The sequence below is a fragment of the Chiloscyllium plagiosum genome, unplaced genomic scaffold, assembly GCF_037043375.1.
Source record: "Chiloscyllium plagiosum isolate Xiang-an unplaced genomic scaffold, Cpla_swu_hap1 HiC_scaffold_2, whole genome shotgun sequence".
Taxonomy (NCBI): Eukaryota; Metazoa; Chordata; class Chondrichthyes; order Orectolobiformes; family Hemiscylliidae; genus Chiloscyllium; species Chiloscyllium plagiosum.
This window is the reverse complement of record NW_028270140.1, coordinates 56,781,491-56,799,929: the sequence shown is the minus strand read 5'-3', so window position 1 is coordinate 56,799,929 and position 18,439 is coordinate 56,781,491. Positions and strand designations below refer to the sequence as shown.

General features: G+C 40.2%; 1 protein-coding gene across 2 annotated transcripts in view; it reads left to right on the top strand.

The window, feature by feature from the left end:
* The window catches only part of frem1a (Fras1 related extracellular matrix 1a), a 410,320-nt gene that overhangs the window by 89,154 nt on the left and 302,727 nt on the right, over positions 1-18,439 (top strand). For both annotated transcript variants that reach the window (XM_087996893.1, XM_043714338.2), the window contains exon 2: positions 7,279-7,658. In XM_087996893.1, coding sequence (XP_087853019.1) covers positions 7,428-7,658 — 231 coding nt within the window. In that variant the 5' untranslated portion in view covers positions 7,279-7,427. The remainder of the gene's footprint in view (positions 1-7,278; positions 7,659-18,439) is intronic.

The following is an 18,439-nucleotide window of genomic DNA, read 5'->3' as shown; positions in this document are numbered from 1 at the left end:
CTTTTATTCATCTCTCTGTCACAGCTAAAAGCTCGGGTTCTCTTCCTGCTGCTAGAATTGCATGTGGTACAATCTATTTTACTCAATTTGCCCCTGTCAAGGTGTGTTTATGAGATGTTATTGTATTGGAACAGTTAATTTTGTAGTTTTACATATTTTGTTAAGCATTTTGATAGTCTTACAGGTAAGCCAATTCTTTTATTTTTATGCTGCCTGTATTTTAACTGCAGTGTAAAAGTAAAGTTTGTTTTGCTTAAAGTTGAGTAGTTTGACCAATAGATTGCATATGTAATTCAACACCTTATATCAAGCAAAAGTTGGCAACTATGTTATTTTCTGTAATGTACTTTGAGGGGTTTTGGTCTGGTCTGTAACATTCAATTGTTCAAAATATAGAAGTGGGCGGCACGGTGGCACAGTGGTTAGCACTGCTGCCTCACAGCGCCAGAGACCCGGGTTCAATTCCCACCTCAGGCGACTCTCTGTGTGGAGTTTGCACATTCTCCCCGTGTCTGCGTGGGTTTCCTCTGGGTACTCCGGTTTCCTCCCACAATCCAAAAATGTGCAGGTTAGGTGAATTGACCATGCTAAATTGCCCTTAGTGTTAGGTGAAGGGGTAAATGAAATGGGTCTGGGTGGGTTACGCTTCGGCGGGTCGGTGTGGACTTGTTGGGCTGAAGGGCCTGTTTCTACACTGTAAGTAATCTAATCTAATCTAAATTTTTATTCTACTTTTAGAATACTGCATACAATTCTGGTCACCCTTCTGCAGTATGGATGTTGTTAAACTTGAGAGGGTGCAGAAAAGATTTACAAGGATGTTGCCAGAATTAGAGGGTTTGAGTTATAGGAGATGCTGAATAAGTTGGGTCTTTTTTCCCTGGAACTTTAGAAGTTGAGGGATGACCTTATAAAGTTTTGTAAAATATTGAGGAGCATGGATAAAGTAATTGACCAAGGCCATTTTCCTTGGCTGGGGGAGTCAAAAACTGGAAGGCATAGGTTTAAGCTGAGTGGATAAAGATTTTAAAAGGACCTAAAGAGTAATGCTTTTACCAGAGGATGGCGCATGTATGGAATGAACTGCCAGAAGAAGTGGTGGAAGTGGGAACAATTATAACATTTAAAAGGCATCTGATGGGTATACACATAAGAAGCGTTTAGAAGGAATGGACCAAATGCTAGGTCATATTGGCATGTCTGACTGGTGTGGATGAGTTGCACTGAAGGGTCTGTTTCCATGCTGAATGACTGTATGACTCCATGGGTTGTGTGCATTACTAAATGGGCCAGCATTTATTGCTCATCCCTAGTTACCCTTGAGAGGTGACAGTGAGCCTTCTTGAAATACTGCAGTCCATTTGGTTTATGTAGTCCCACAGAGCTGTTAGGGAGGGAATTCCAAGATTTTGATGCAGTGACACTGAAGTAAGTGATGTATTTTCAAATTAGGATGGTGAATAACTTCGCGGGGAACTTGCATGTGGTGGTGGTCCCATAAATCTGCTGCTTGTGTCATTCCAGATGCTAGATGTCATGGGTTTGGAAGGTTCTATCTCAGGAACCTACTGCAGTGCATCTTAGAGACGATATTTACTGTGGCCACTGAACATCAGTGGAAAGACAGAGTGAAGGTTTGTGAATGCAATGTCAGTCAAGCTGCCTACTTTGTCCTGGATAGTGTTCTCAATGTTCTTGGAGCTGGACTTATCCAGACAATGGGAATTATTCCCACACACTCCTGGCTTATGCCATGGACAGGCTTTGGGGAGTCGGGAGCTCATGTCAAATAACTGATTTCCATTTGCAAGGAGCAGTACACCTAGTGGAAGTGCAGGGAATCCTTCACCATTTTAAAACTCATCCATTGTCTTCATGAAAGGCGAATGGCAAATCTTTCATTTTCCATTTCTAGGCGTTGAAAAAGCGGGAGATCCATATCCTCTGGTTAACATCAAATTAGGTGGAAATTATGTGACGATGTGTTTCTGCAAGTTTGTTGTCTATTTCCAGTTTTAGCAAATGCCTTTTTCATGAAGACTTTGTCTATTTAAAAAAAAATTGCAAGAGAAAATGATGGAATGTAAAGCTGCAAGTTCTAGCTTGTCTAAGTATGCTTTTAGTCTTCTGTAGGTTTTTTTTCTGAACTTGTGAAGACCTGTACTTTAGTAAGTAAATATAGAGACTAAACATAGTCGCAAGAACTTGGCTCCGATTTATGAAGTAAACCAGAATATTTTGGCTTGAGTCCATGAGCTAGGGAAATCTGACATCACAAGTGTACTATATCGCCAAGTCAGATTGATCCTGTGGTGATCATTATGACTCATAAGACAATGGAAGAGGCTTCTTAGAGTTTTTCTGATTGTAAATCTATGGATTTCACCAAAACCATTTTCTTGTGGGTATTCAGGAGGACTATTTACTTATGGGCTACTCTACAATTATATCAGCTTATAAATCTTGTTGAACATTTTCAGCCATTCGAGGAATAGAATGTCACTCAAATACATTTTTCACATTTTCACTGTTATGGACTGTTTGACATGAAATGCCACCCAGTGGAGGGGTGGGGGTGAGAGGTAGGAATGGATTCCATTCTTCAAAAAGCAGATGGAATGTCAGGATAATCAAACAGATAATTAAACATTTAAATTAAACAGAATTTAAGAGATTCTGTTTAACTGGAATAAAATAATCCACACCAGTATTTTCAATACGCTCTGCAGAACTGAGGATGCTGCCAGACCTGCTGAGCATTTCCAGCAATGTTTACATTTCATTCATCTCTGTTCAGTTGATGCTGGTTTTCTTTGTATTAGGTTCTGTGGCAGCATGAAGTTTTCTAAGGTTTTACACAAAAGAATATTGCTGGAAATGTAATAGTCCATACAAAAGGATAATTATCTGTGTGAATACATACTGACTAAAGACATAAATGATCAAAAGTACACTGGAGAATGGCTGTGTGGGAAACAGGTGTTAAGTGATTTGCTGCAGCATTCCCAACCTCTCGTCTGCTCTCGAGGTCACAGTATTTGTGTGGATCATCAAGATAAATTTTTGATCAATTCAGTGTCCAAGACATTGATAGTGGAGGAATTTAGTGATATTGGACAGCAAAGAACGATAATTGAATTATTTTTTGGCATTTGTGTGGCATGTAAATTTGCTTGTCACTTACCAGCCTAAGCTTACATGTTGTCCAAGTTTTGCTTATGCAATATCTGAGAAGTTGTGAATGGTGATGAACGTCGTGCAATCATTAGATAAAATATGCACCTCTGATCTTCCATTGGATGAAATGACATTAGGCTACCTGAGGAAGTTGTGCAAGATGTCCTGGATAGCAATTTAGTGGATTTTCCACAGCAACTTGTTGGATTTTCTTCCAAACGTTTTTTTTGGAACAATCTAAGATCAGGTGCAGTCTCAGAATAGATTGAGGAAGACTGATTCCTAAGGTGCTAAATGTGTTTGAAAGTGAAGGAGTCTCCTGGGGGTGTTTACATTCTCCCAGTAATGTTTTATAACAATTTCAGATCGATTATAATCCTCCAGATATCATTAGGGTTCAGGAACAATTCTTTCGGTAATGTAACCCATCAACAACAGTATAGTTTCGTGGTTTGCAATGCAAAGAGATGATATAAATTGTACTCATATGAATGTTTTTGTTTGTAATTTATATAAATTATTTGGATGATTCATTTAGGAGGCATGGAGGCAGACAGCACCAAAGGTTATCTAGATTAGATTAGATTACTTAGTGTGGAAAGAGGCCCTTCGGCCCAACAAGTCCACACTGACCCTCTGAAGAGCAATCCACCCAGACCCATTCCCCTACATTTACCCCTTCACCTAACACTACAGGCAATTTAGCAATTCATCTAACCTGCACATTTTTGGACTGTGGGAGGAAACCGGTGCACCCAAAGGAAACCCACGCAGACACTGGGAGAATGTGCAAACTCCATACAGACAGTTGCCTGAGGTGGCAATTGAACCCGAGTCTCTGGCGCTGTGAGGCAGCAGTGCTAACCACTGTGCCGCCCACAAGATCACAAAGGTATCTTGATGAATTGGACCAATGGGCTGAGAAGTGATAGATGGAATTTAATTTTGATAAAAGAAAGATATTACATTTTTGTAAAACAAACAAGGGCAGAGCTTAATGGTAAAGCCATGAGCAGTGTTGTCGAACAGAGAGACCTAGGAGTTCAGGGACGTAATTCTTTCTTTGAAAGTTGTGTCACAGATGGCTGGGGTGGTTAAGAAGGTGCTTAGCACACTTGTCTTCATTGCTCAAATCTTATGAGTGTAGGAGTTGGGATGTCATGTTGAGGTTGAACAGTTGGTTGCTGAGGCCACTTTTGGAGTACTATGTACAGTTCTGATTGCCCTCCTATAGGAAGGATATGATTAAATTGGAGAATGATTGAATGAACACCAAGAATGCTGGAGAAACCCGGCTCTGGCAGCGTCTGTGGAGAGAGAAACGGAGCTAAGATTTGACTCTTCTTCACACACATTCACTAACTCTCTTTGAAAAGTTGTTGAAATGTCCCAAACAACATTTTCGATATATTTGTGAATGAACTTTCCAGACTATGACAGCTAGTGCAGTAAAAGGTGGGTGTGGTTTGTCTTCCTTCATGACCTTATGTTATAAAGGCAGACTCTAATATCATGTCTGTTCCACATTTCTGAAGGGCCTGAGTTTGGAAGTCCTGACCACCAATATGGAGCTTCATTGTTACATTTACAAAACAGAGTTAAGTAACAATCCAATGGTAAAGTATTACTTGAACAGAGAACGAACATGGAATTCCAAGGTGCAGAGGGATTTGGCTGTAATATTACAAAAGTCATAAAATATTTGTATGCAGGTACAGCACATAATTAGGAAGGCTAATGGGATGTTACTCTTTCATTACATGAGGAATTGAAATTAAGTACTGATAATATGTTTTAGTTATATAGAGTATTGGTGAGCTCACATCTTGAATACTGTGCAGGTTTTGTCTCCTTACTTGAGGAAGGATCTAAATGTGTTGGAGACAGCACAAAGGAACATTACTAAATTTATATCTGGAATCTTTAGGTTGCTTTGAGGAAAGGTTAGACAGACAGTCTTTTTCCACTGGAATTTAGTAAAGTGATTTGATTGAAATATGTAAGATCCTGAGTGTTCTTGACAAGGTGGATTTAAAAGAGATGTTTCTTCTTGTAGTGAGACCAGAAGTAGGGGAAATGTTTCAAAAGTAGAAGTCATCCTTTTCATGATAGAATTTTTTTTTTTCTGAATGTTGTGCAACTTTGGAACTCTCTGCTTTAGGAATTGGAGTCAGGGTCATTGATTATTTTTTAAGGTAGAAGTGGATTGAGTCTTGTTAGGGGAATCCGGGGTTAATGTGGACATTGAAACATGTTGGAGGCTGAGGGGTGACCTTCTAGAGGTTTTGAAAACCATGAGGGTCATAGGTCGGGTAAGTTCCTTTCTAAGTCCAAAACTAGAGGACATAGGTTTAAGGTGAGAGGGGAAAGATTTAAAAGGGATCTGAGGGGCAACTTTTTCATACAAAGGGTGGTGCATGTATGGAATGAGCTGTCAGAGGGAGTGGTGAAAGCTTGTGCAATTACAACATTTAAAAGGCATCTGGATGGGTATGAACTGGAAGGGTATAGTGCGATATGGGCCAAATACTGGCAAATGTGACTACATTTAATTTAGACTGTCTGGTTAGCTTGGATGAGTTGGATTGTAGGGTCTGTTTCCATGCTGTACATCTCTATGGCTATGACAAACAAATCAGCCATGATCTTATTGAATGACTGAGCATAATCGAGGGGCCAGGTCATCTACTCTGTACCTATTTTATGTGTTAGTTGTTCATATGTGAAAATAGAAAAGGAAGAGGGACTAGAAAAGCTGGCTATACTGGGAATGGATTTCTTGTGGCTAGCCTATATGCCAGATTGATACAGGAAATGGGGGCAGATGTAACATATCGGTTTGATCTTCCCTAGATAGGAGGTATGTGACAGAGGATTGGGGTTTGGCAAATGTAACACCTCTTATTCTAAAAAGGATGCAAAGATGGTCCTACCAACCAAATGTTTATTAAGTTAACATCAGTGGAGAGCAAGGTATTCCCCCGCATCAATAATTAGGGGATAAATGAACAGGAACTTGGAGAAGTTTAACATAATTAAGTTGAATGAATCTGTAACAACAGAAGGACCTTAGTGGTCATGTGCCTTAATCTGTGAAGATAGAAGGCTGTACTTATTGAGGGATTAGGATTTTGGACATTAATGTGCAAAAGCAGAGAAGGCAAACTGTCCCTCTTATAACGCTCTGGCTAGGCCACAACTCTAGTATTGTGTCCAGCTGTGGTCACCACACTTTTTTTAAGAAGGATGTGCGTGTCCTTGTCAGGGGACAGGGGAGATCTACCAGAATGGTCACCGGGTTGGGGGATTTTAGTGACCAGTTGGAAACTTGCTGTCCTTGGAACAAGGGCAACTGGGGAGATTTGATCAAGGTGTACATATTTATGACAAAGAAAATCTTTTCCATTTGCTGAATATACATGGACTAAGGACCACAAACTTAAGATTTTGGACAAGAGGGTGTGATGAAAAATTATCGTATACAGTGAATGGTAATGAATTGGAGCTCATTGCCCATATTGCAGAAAACAATCAAAGATTTCAAAAGGAAATAAGATGGACACGAAGGAAATAAATTTACAGGACTATGGAGATTGAGTGGACAAGTGGAACTGACTGCATTGCTCTAGTGGGAGGGTGACATGAACTCAATAGGCCAAATATCATCTTTGTGTAAAATGACTGGGACTCTGTGCAACAGATATTCATGTATACTGGTGAGAGTGTCTGGTTAGTTTCACATGATTGAAAACAAAGCGTTAAAGGAAATGGTTTACAATTTCTTGATTTAAGTAAACCAGTTGGATGAAACTCAATAGAATCTCTCCTATTTCTGAACATTAACAACATTGTGGTGAAAAAGGCATCAGGACACAAATGCACAGTAACACATCAGTTGATGGATGCAGGTAGACATCACTCCGCATATTTATTTTTCACTTCTGTTACCATGGAGATGCTTTTGAGCACAAATTTCCTCCAAGAAAATTCAATAGAGTTAGCCCACGTACAAAGTAATGTTGGCTGTTGCACAGGGAACAGCAGTGGAAAAATAATGCTTTCAAAACAAATTATAAATATATGATGATCTTTATTTTTCAGGACTGCAGGAGCGCAAACTATTCTGGCAAACGTCTGACACATCTGAGTGTTGCTTTTGGACATTGACTTTCCAAATTCATCCATCAATACATTGGTCGTTGTTCCAGAGAACTTTGAATATTTTGTCATTCCAGTTGAACTCAGTTAAAATGAAGCATTACTGGGAACATCCTGCAATCCTTATGTACCTTTGTCTTTGGCGATGTATTGCACCGTCCTTTATACAAGTGAATCTTGGCCTAAGCGTTCCTAAGGGGCAGTCTGCATTCCTTTCCAAGGAGGATCTGCAGTTCAATGTCCCGAAGGAGAAGGATAGCTGTAAGGTGGAGGTGGTCATGAATGAACCAATCACACAACGTGTCGGCAAGCTTACCCCTCAGGTGAGATACTAAAAGTTTTTCTCAGATGTCTTATTGCAGTGTTGACTGCAATGTGGGCAAATGTGGTAGAGTCAAATTTAACTGATGCATTCAAGAGGTTTTGGATGGTTATTTGGATAGTTGTGGTATGCAGGGATACAGGAAAAACAAAAGAACTAGATATAGAGCCAGTACAGGCATGATGGACAGAATGGCATCCTTTTGTAAGGAGTAATTCTGTTTTTAGGGGAATCTCTGGTAGCAGGGAACAGGAAACCTAAAACCTTATTCCTGTCTGAGGATATTCATTACAATATGCTATCATCATTGGTTATATCTCTCTGAAGCTCCTTTTATTTAAAATTCACTTATGGATGTTGCTGGTGTTGCTCTCCCATCTCGAATTGCTCAGAGGTAGTTAAGTGTCATTCACATTGCTGAGGATCAGGAGTCAGGCAGGTAAGGATGGTCATTTCCTTCCCTAAAGGGCATTAGTGAAATTCTGACAATTAGCAATGGATTCATGGTCATCATTAGATGATGAGCATCAGTATCATGTTGTGAAACTTGAAAGGGTTCAGAAAAGATTTGCAAGGATGTTGCCAGGGTTGGAGGATTTGAGGTACAGGGAGAGGCTGAACAGGCTGGGGCTGTTTTCCCTGGAGTGCCGAGGCTGAGGAGAGACCTTATAGAGGTTTACAAAATTATGAGGGGCATGGATAGGATAAATAGACAAAGTCTTTTCTCTGGGGTCGGGGAGTCCAGAACTAGAGGGCATAGGTTTAGGGTGAGAGGGGAAAGATATAAAAGAGATCTAAGGGGCAACTTTTTCACGTAGAGGGTGGTACGTGTACGGAATGAGCTGCCAGAGGAAGTGATGGAGGCTGGTACAATTGCAACACTTAAGAGGCATTTAGATGGGTACATGAATAGGAAGGGTTTGGAGGGATATGGGCTGGGTGCTGGCAGGTGGGACTAGATTGGGTTGGGATATCTGGTCAGCATGGACAGGTTGGACTGAAGGGTCTGTTTCCATGCTGTACATCTCTGTGACTCTAAGTAGTGAACAAGTTAAACAAAGGAATGCCAGTGGATGTGATCTATTTGGAATTCCAGAAGGCCGTTGACAAGATGCTGCACAGAAGGCTGCTAAAGAGCCCATGGTGTTGGGGGCAAGGTACTGGCATAGATAGAGGATTGGCGGACTGGCAGAAGGCAGACAGTTAGGGATAAAGGGGTTCTTTTCAGGATGACAGTGGAGTTCTGCAGGGATTCATGTTGGGACCACAACTATTCATGTTGTACATTAACAATCTGGATGAAGGAACTGAGGGCATCGTTGTTATCTTTGCAGATGACACAAAGATAAGTGGGGGGACAGGAAGTGCTGGACAGTCTAGAAGAGTGGACGAAGAAGTGGCAGATAGAATACAATGTGGAAAAGTGTGACATTATGCACTTTGGTTGAAGAATAGAGGCATAGACTATTTTCTAAATGGGAAAAGGTTCCTGAAATCTGAAGCACAAAGGGAATTAGGAGTCATAGTTCAGGATTCTCTTAAGGTTAACATGCAGGTTCCATTAGCAGTTAGGAATGTAAATGAAATGTTAGCGTCCATTTCAAGAGAGTTAGAATATAAGAACAAAGATCTACTTCCAAGACTATATAAGGCTATGGTCAGACTGTATTTGGAATATTTGTTTCAGAGGAGATTTTCTAGGATGTTGCCTGGTGTGAAGGATAGGTCTTCTGAGGAAAGGTTGAGGGACTTGAGACTGTTTTTGTTAGAGAAGAAGGTTGAGAGGTGACTTAATTGAGACATATAAGATAATCAGAGGGTTAGATCAGGTGGACAGTGAGAGCCTTTTTCCAAGGATGGTGATGGATAGCACGAGGGAGCAAAGCTTCAAATTGATAGATATCAGACAGATGTCAGAGGTAGTTTCTTATCTCAGAGTAGTAGGGGCATGGAACTCACTGCCTACAACAGTTGTAGACACACCAACTTTATGGGCATTTAAATTGTCATTGGATAGGCATATAGATGAGAATGGAATAGTGTAGGTGAGATGGGCTTCAGATTGGTTTCACAGGTCAATGCAACATCATGTGGTGAAGGGCCTGTACTGTGCTGCAATGTTCTACGTTCTATGTTCTAAAAGATAGGGAGAGTAACAAAAGTATAATGACTCAGATATGTTATTGAACTGTTCAAGATTAAAGGACACAGGTTTAAACTTTTGGGCAACAAATACCTGGGGTATGTGAGGAAGAACTCTCTGATTTTACAAATAAATGACAATGGTCTGGAATTCTCTGTCCATCAGGTAGTCAAAAAGAAATTGGATCAGCAGTTGAAAGAAATAACATCATGTCATTACCGAGAACCACAAAGTCAAAAGGTTAACGTAAACAATGGAAAATGAATTGAAAGTTAAAAAGTCTGAAAAAGAAATGGAAGTCAAAAGGCTTGTACTGAAACATTAGATTAGATTACTTACAGTGTGGAAATAGGCCCTTCGGCCCAACAAGTCCACACCGACCCACCGAAGCGCAACCCACCCATTCCCCTACATTTACCCCTTTACTTAACACTACGGGCAATTTAGCATGGCCAATTCACCAGACCTGTGCATCTTTGGACTGTGGGAGGAAACCGGAGCACCCGGAGGAAACCCACGCAGACACGGGGAGAATGTGCAAACTCCACACAGTCAGTCGCCTGAGTCGGGAATTGAACCCGAGTCTCTGGCGCTGTGAGGCAGCAGTGCTAACCACTGTACCACCCATATAAAGTGATAATTTCAGCACAAGGACAAAGGAAAAAAGAGAGCACTTAAGAGCTTGGTATTGGAGTCCCAAGACAGAGAAAATATGAAGAGGGAATTGAAACCAAAGTATTACAATAGAAAACTGGAATTAAAAAGAGACCTTAGATGCAGAGAAAGTTTCTAATGAGGAAAGGTCTGGCCATAACTTGAAGTCCATTAATAAAATGTTTACATTTGAATAGACTTGACCAAAGTTTGAAGAAATGGTGGCATATTATACGTAACTTGGAAAAGAGTGCAAAACAAATGAAGCCAAAGGAAAGCTTGACACTGTTGATGCAAAGTAGGTTGACAGGTGTAGCAAATGGAATTTTTGCAACACTGTCAAAACAGGTTTTTATTAATTATGACTGATAAAAATGTGTATCTGGTGTGTACAAGCTCACTCCTGAAACATAAGGTACTTAAGTTTCAAGAGTTTTGTTTCAGGAAACAGAAATTCCTGGAAAATCTCAGCAGGTCAGGCAGCATCTGTGGAACGTAAGCAGAATTAACATTTCAAATCCTGTGACCCTTCTTCAGAACCTTAAAGGAAGCATTGAATTTTGAATAATGACACAATGTAATTTTGACTGTTGGATACATGCATAGTGGGTATATATGCTTTATTTCTGAGACAATTTCTTCAAACAAGAAATTAAAATTCTCTTGGGTAATTAGAACCCATGTTGAAGACCAGCGGATTGTAGTAGCTGGAAAGGTAGCATAGATAGCCAATGATTGTGAGCTAATCTACAAAACTGAACATTTTTATCATCACTCCCTAAATTCCAAGGAGGATAGAAAGTGGGAGATTGAAATGAAGGCAATTAGCCAGGGAAAAGCAAACAACTGGGAACAGTTCTAAAACTGGAAAGGAAGATAGAGGATGGAAATGAGAATCAAAGAGCCAAGTATTACATTTGTTTTTAAAAAAAGACATCTTTATTCAGAACTGAAGCTGTTTGGGAAGACATTGGAACCAATTGTCTGTTGTAAGTGTGAACCTTGAAAATGAACAAGAAACTTCCAATGTTCAAACTATATCTATGAGATTGAAGGTAAACAGAGCTGGAAATGCAGGCAAAGTGAAAAAGATGGGTGAGAGATTCAAAACATTTTTGTTGAAAGGCAAGCTTATTGGCAGGCAAGATGGGGCCAAATGATCCCTTCTGTGTGATTTCATTTCTATGGTCCTATATGCCTTTTTTCTTCAATTAATATGATTAAACCAATAACTCTATGAAGAGATACAAGAACTATACAAACTCTTCTTCTGGGGAAAGTTATATTTTTTTCCCTCCAGAGAAAGCATTGAGAAATGAGGTTTAATAAATAGAATGAGTGAAGAATATATACCATTTGCTTTCTACAAAGTGCACTTAGAATGTGACTTAATGCCTAAACCAGTGACATTTGACCAGAAATTGACCATGAATGGGCATGACTTACTACAAGGGAATGATTTGGCCAGAGCAAAAGTGGGATTTTCAAGTGCAGATATTTTCGTGCATTTTTCCATTGTGTGTAGAGACCAGTGTGAGCAAAGTCCATCACCAGAAATAAAAGTGATACCATAAGCATATGTTGGAGTAGCCAAGAATTTATTTTTAAACAGGAATATTTCAAAGGAAATGTTTAGAAATCTTTAATTCTCCATAAGCACATCTTGAGTTAAACAAGCTAGGTTTACAGATGAGTTTACAGATGACATTGCAGTGTGGAAACAGGCCCTTCGGCCCAACAAGTCCACACTGACCGGCCGAAGTGCAACCCACCCATACCCCTACATTTACCTCTTACCTAACACTACGGGCAATTTAGCATGGCCAATTCACCTGACCTGCACATCTTTTGGACTGTGGGAGGAAACCGGAGCACCCGGAGGAAACCCACGCAGACACGGGGAGAACGTGCAAACTCCACACAGTCAGTCGCCTGAGGCGGGAATTGAACCTGGGTCTCTGGCGCTGTGAGGCAGCAGTGCTAACCACTGTGCCACCGTGCCGCCCATAAGGTTAAGGAAGAGTTAAACAAGATAGGTTAGTCAACAAAAGCTGAGGCTGAAGGAATTCCAAAGTGGCATCATGTGAAACAGAGAATTCTAATGAGGAAAAGGAGATATCCTCACAGGCCTGTGAATGGACAATGGATGGTTATTCGAGGAGAAAGTGAGGTCTGCAGATGCTGGAGATCAGAGCTGAAAATGTGTTGCTGGAAAAGCGCAGCAGGTCAGGCAGCATCCAGGGAACAGGAGAATCGATGTTTCGGGCATAAGCCTGAAGAAGGGCTTATGCCCGAAACGTCGATTCTCCTGTTCCCTGGATGCTGCCTGACCTGCTGCACTTTTCCAGCAACACATTTTCAGCAATGGACGGTTATTCATCAATTAGTGGTACTGCCCTGTTACCATAAGGAGATGTTTCAGGTAGCACAGAAAATTCCTATTTCAGGACATATAGGAATAAGCAGGCAGTTTCCTTGGTCAGGTCTTTTGAAGGAATTGTTTCTTCAAAACTTGCCAAACAGGTCAGTAGAGGCAACATTAACATAAAATCAAACCAACATCATCAACATTTGTACTGGTTTATATATAAAAAAATACAGTCCATGGAATGCTTGTAGACTGTGTAAGACCATCACTGAAAATAAAAATGGAACACCAGTATGCCCTTACAATTAAACATGACAACCTGATTTCCTGGAGCTTTTCTTTTGAAGATAATTACAGCCAAGACAGTGGTGGAAATTAAACACAATTTTTGTATTCATTATAGATTAGCAGTGGAAATATACAGTTGGATCAACTTTCCAATTTTAAGTCTAAATATTTTCATGACATAATAAGTAACTTGGGTATAAAGCTGTTCAAGTCCAAAGCGTATGGTTCACAAGGGGAGGTGATGGGCTAGAATATTATCGCTAAACTGTTAATCCAGATAACGTTCTGGGAACCCAGATTCAAATCCCACCATGGTAGATGAATTTGAATTCACTAAGTAACTAGACTTGCATTTATCTGAATTATGGTGGGCGGTACAGTGGCACAGTGGTTAGCACTGCTGCCTCACAGCGCCAGAGACCCGGGTTCAATTCCCGACTCAGGCGACTGACTGTGTGGAGTTTGCACGTTCTCCCCGTGTTTGCGTGGGTTTCCTCCGGGTGCTCCGGTTTCCTCCCACAATCCAAAAATGTGCGGGTCAGGTTAATTGGCCATGCTAAATTGCCCGTAGTGTTAGGTTAAAGGGATAAGTGTAGGGGTATGAGTGGGTTGCGCTTCGGCGGGTCGGTGTGGACTTGTTGGGCCGAAGGGCCTGTTTCCACACTGTAAGTAATCTAAACTTAGTCTGCCACTTCTCAGCCCATTGGCCCATCTGGTCCAGATCCTGTTGTAATCTGAAGTAACCCTTTTTGCTGGAGTGGCAGGTAGATAGGATAGTGAAGAAGGCATTTGGTATGCTTTCCTTTATTGGTCAGAGTATTGAATACAGGAGTTGGGAGATCGTGTTGCGGCTATATAGAACATTGGTTAGGCTACTGTTGGAATATTGCGTGCAATTCTGGTCTCCTTCCTTTTGTGAGCAGTTTTGGGCTGCATATCTAAGAAAGGATATGCTGGTCTTGGCGAGAGTGCAGAGGAGGTTTACAAGCATGATCCTGGGGATGAAGGGCTTGTAAAATGAGGCACAATTGAGTACTTTGGGTTTATACTCGCTGGAGTTTACAAGGATGAGGGAGAAGATGATTGAGCTAGAGGCTTGGATGTGGATGTGGAGAAAATGTTTCCACAAGCTGGAGACAATAGGACCTGAGGACACTGCTTCAGAGTGAAGGGGCGACCCGTACAAACTGAGATGAGGAGGAATTTCTTCAGAGGGTGATTAATCTGTGGATTGTGACATTGCTACAGTGGGTTGTGACATTAATTCATTTGAGTATATTTAAGACAGAGATAGTTTCTTGATTGGTAAGGGAATCAGGAGGCAGTAGAATTAGGCTGAGAAACATATCAGCCAAGAATCAACGACGAAGCAGACTCGATTCTGCTCCTATATCTTATGGTCAAGGAGCTAGGTGTTGATTGTCCAATTGATTTTGACTTCTGAGGAAGCTTCTGGAAGGCTACTGGTAAATCCAATCATGCATTTATAGCAGCCTTTTAGATGGTCTGTTTAATGTACTTTTAAAGCAGTCACTAAATATATTGTAACAACTTAACTGGGAAGACTGTGCCAATAATCATACCTGATTATTCCACAAGCTGAGATCATGAGATCCCAATGAAACCATGAAGATACTATTTTGCCTGTTTGACTGCTGTTCATGACAAAATTAACTCTCCCTACATTTTGTTATTGATAGAAAATAACTCAATTTATTCTAACACCCTCATATTTCACAAAAGGCAGAAAAAGAAAAGATTCCTAGCCTGTTATCATATTACTTGAACTATTCCCCTTTAAAAATACCAAATGCACACAAATACTCATTAATGATTAAAACAGGCAAAGGAAAGATGGTTTAACACACGGTTTGTGCATGTAGTTAGTTTTATAACTTTTTTTTAATCCTTTCCCAGCACACATAATAAAATGATTGGTACAGTGCTGATATGAAATTGTTTGTGTGGCAGGAAACCGAATCATGTTTAATGGATGTTTTTTAGACTGAAGAAGTTTCAGGATTTAGTTTTATGATTCATTATCTTTCTGATGTATATTACATGAGAGCATTGTGAACTTTAAGGAAGGTCATGAACAACTTCAAAAAATACATAGATAGTTGGTGAACTGAATGGACAAGTGGCAGATTGAATTTGATATTTGAGCAAGTCACGTTAGGAGAGGAAGCATGGAAAGAAAATATAAGATCAGCCTAAAGGTAATATAGGCATAAAAAGGGAATAGGATCAGAAGGACATAATATTGTTATAATGCCTGATGAGACCCTGATTTTATTTTTATGATCTGGTTAGAGATCAGTAACTTTTTTGTAAAGTTGATGAAATTTTAAGTCCCAAGTATAAGGCCATAAATTCCACATTTTGAACAAACAATAAAAATTGTACAGTAAACATTTAGCAAAGTAAACGGTCAATGCTGCCTATCTTATCCAGCATTCAGAATTAACTTGAGATAAAAATGAATTAACAGGCAGACTGTGATTGAATTATTCACAAGGAACACATTAAATAGCAAATGCAACCAAGGCAGATTCCTCCATTTTTTTTCAGCAACCCACTCAAATATTACTGATGAATTTAAGTCATGAAATCTTTTAAACTCTGTCTTCCTCATGATTTCCCTAATCCTCTGATTTCCCTACATTAACCCCTTCAACTCAGATTGTCTCAATGATTGTTTATCTCCCAATTGCTCAATTTCTTTTCTCAAGATTATCCCGCTAAATTTAGAAGGCTGAAATCCAAAATCTAATCATTGGCATAACTCCACAGGACTTTCTTTGCTATAGCTCCACCTACTCTGTAACATCAAGCTAACAGCAACACCTCGGTTGAGACAAAAAACTGCAGATGCTGGAATCTAAGGTAGACAAGCAGGAGGCTTGAAGAACACAGCAAGCCAGGCAACATCAGGATGTGGACAAATCAACATTTTGGGTATAATCCTTCATAAGGACCACCTAAAGCAACACCTCAGCTGTGTGGAGCTAAGCCACTTTTTCATCTGCTCCGAGTTCACTGTCCTATGGGTTCATCTTCATGGTTCCATAGTCTGATTTGCTGTAAACCCAATCCTGTGGTCATTGTTTTGGCATAAGTGCTTTACAGCATCATTCCTGCATATTTCACTTTCCTGCAAAACTGGTGTGGTGGAGACAAATTCAATTCAGGTTTTAAAATGGATTGTCACATTTGCTACACTCTCATTCTTTGGCACGTCCATATTTAAAGACAGTCAGAATATTAAGGCAAATCCCTTCACCTTCTTCTTTCCCACAATCTCAGGTGCAAGCTTTCCAGACCTGGTAGCTTATCTGACTTAAGAATGGCCTGCCTTCCTGTCCGACTATTTCCTTTTCAATTTTCATACTAAGTGTTATCTCCATGACTTTTGCTTCTTTTGAGAGATTCCTCTTGTCATACAGAGCTTAAACGTTCATAAAATAAAACATAAAGTCAAGAGGACTTTAACTTCAATATTCACTGTCAATCAAGCAAACTCAGGAAATGAATGCCTCTCACTCTGAGCAGTGTCGTGCCTACTTCAGACTACCCTGAAAGGGAATAATGTCTCAAGACATGAGTAACAAATGAAGACGTTTGTCTCATGCTGCTACATTGCAACAAAAATGTGAGTGATTTTCTCCACAAACAGGATATTGTCATCAAGCCAAGAAGACATTCTGCCTCTCAGAAAATGAGCTCCGGCTGCATCTCTATGCTCTTGTCTTGCTGTATAAATTGATACTCACTTTCTTAGTTTTGCGCCTTGTATCTCAGCCCTGTTAAGTACAAGATAACAAGCTTTCACTTCATGTTTTTTTCTTTGTGTTTAAGATTCCCATTCCCGAGTGAACAATGATCTTGCTTTAAACCTAAGTTGGGAAGTAGAAGGGAACATTCTTCTTGACCTTTGTCAGGACATAACCAAATTTTCCTTATCAATATCTGACACGTTTAGGTTTACATGAGGCTGAGCTATGGGACACTTGACTATGTACTCTATTGGCTCATTGGAGGAGGAGATGCAACGTTTGTAAGATATTACTTTCATGCAATTTTCCTTTAGATTCATTCAACATCTTGGGATTTCCTGAATTCAATGTATTTGAACTGTGTGCAAAGTCTCTGAGTAGGTATCCATGTGATCATCCAAACCCAACCATTAACTTCCTTATGTGAAGTTCATCTCCATGTGCTTAACAGTTTCTTCTTGTCCAATGATTGGGAGTGTTTTATGATGTATCTGATTCAAATCTTCATTTCTGATTTTGAAACTGCTGTCCAGCCCTAAAACGTCATGCAATGGACCAGAAATACTGGAGACTGAATAATTAATTCTTCCCTTTCAGTTTTTTCTCTGGCATCATATTCAAATCTGTCCATCAACTTAGCTCAATTGGAGCACTCTTGTCTTCCCTAAATCATAAGCTTCTTAATCCATGGCATGGTGGCTCAGTGGTTAGCACTTCTGCCTCACAGCACAGAGACTGGGTTCAATTCCACCCTGACCTGACTGTCATGTGGAATTTGCACATTCTCTACACTGTCTTTGTGGGTTTCCTCTGTATGCTCTGGTTTACACCCACCGTCCAAAAGTGTGCAGATTAGGTAAACTGACCATGCTCAATTGCCCATAGTGTCCAGGGATGTGCAAGTTAGGTGGTTTTTAGACATGGGAAATGCAGGGTTACAGTGATCGGGGAGTGGGTGAAGACCTGGTCAGGACTTGGGCTGAATGGCCCGTCTCCACATTGGAGGGATTTGACCATTTTACAACTTGAGCATAAAAAAAGACTGATCTCTATTGCAGAACTCCGAGCTTGCTGTTCTGTTAGAGGTGCTGTCTTTCAGAGGAGATGTTAAGCCACTGCCGTGTCTGCCCACTCTTATAAAGACCTGTGGGCACTATTTTGTAGAAGAGCAGGAAGGTTCTTCCCAGTGAATTATACAATATTCATCCCTCAATCAACATTACAAAAAAGCAGATGATCTGATAATAATCAAATTGCTTTTTGCAGGATCTTCCTGTGAGCAAGACAGGCTTCCAGGTTAACTGTGTTAAAATGTGGCTATAATTCAAAATAATTTCATTAGACGTAAAACGTTTTGAACATCTGGTGGTTGTGAAAAGTGCTATATAAGTACATTTTTAGATTTGCTACCCTCCAAATTGACTGTTCTCGTACATCTTTCAAAAAAAAATCAGCAGCAAGAATTTACCAATGTTTAACAGGAAGTGGTACCATAGTGGCAATGTCACTGCAATAATTAATTAGAACCTCAAGATGATGTTCTGAGGACATGA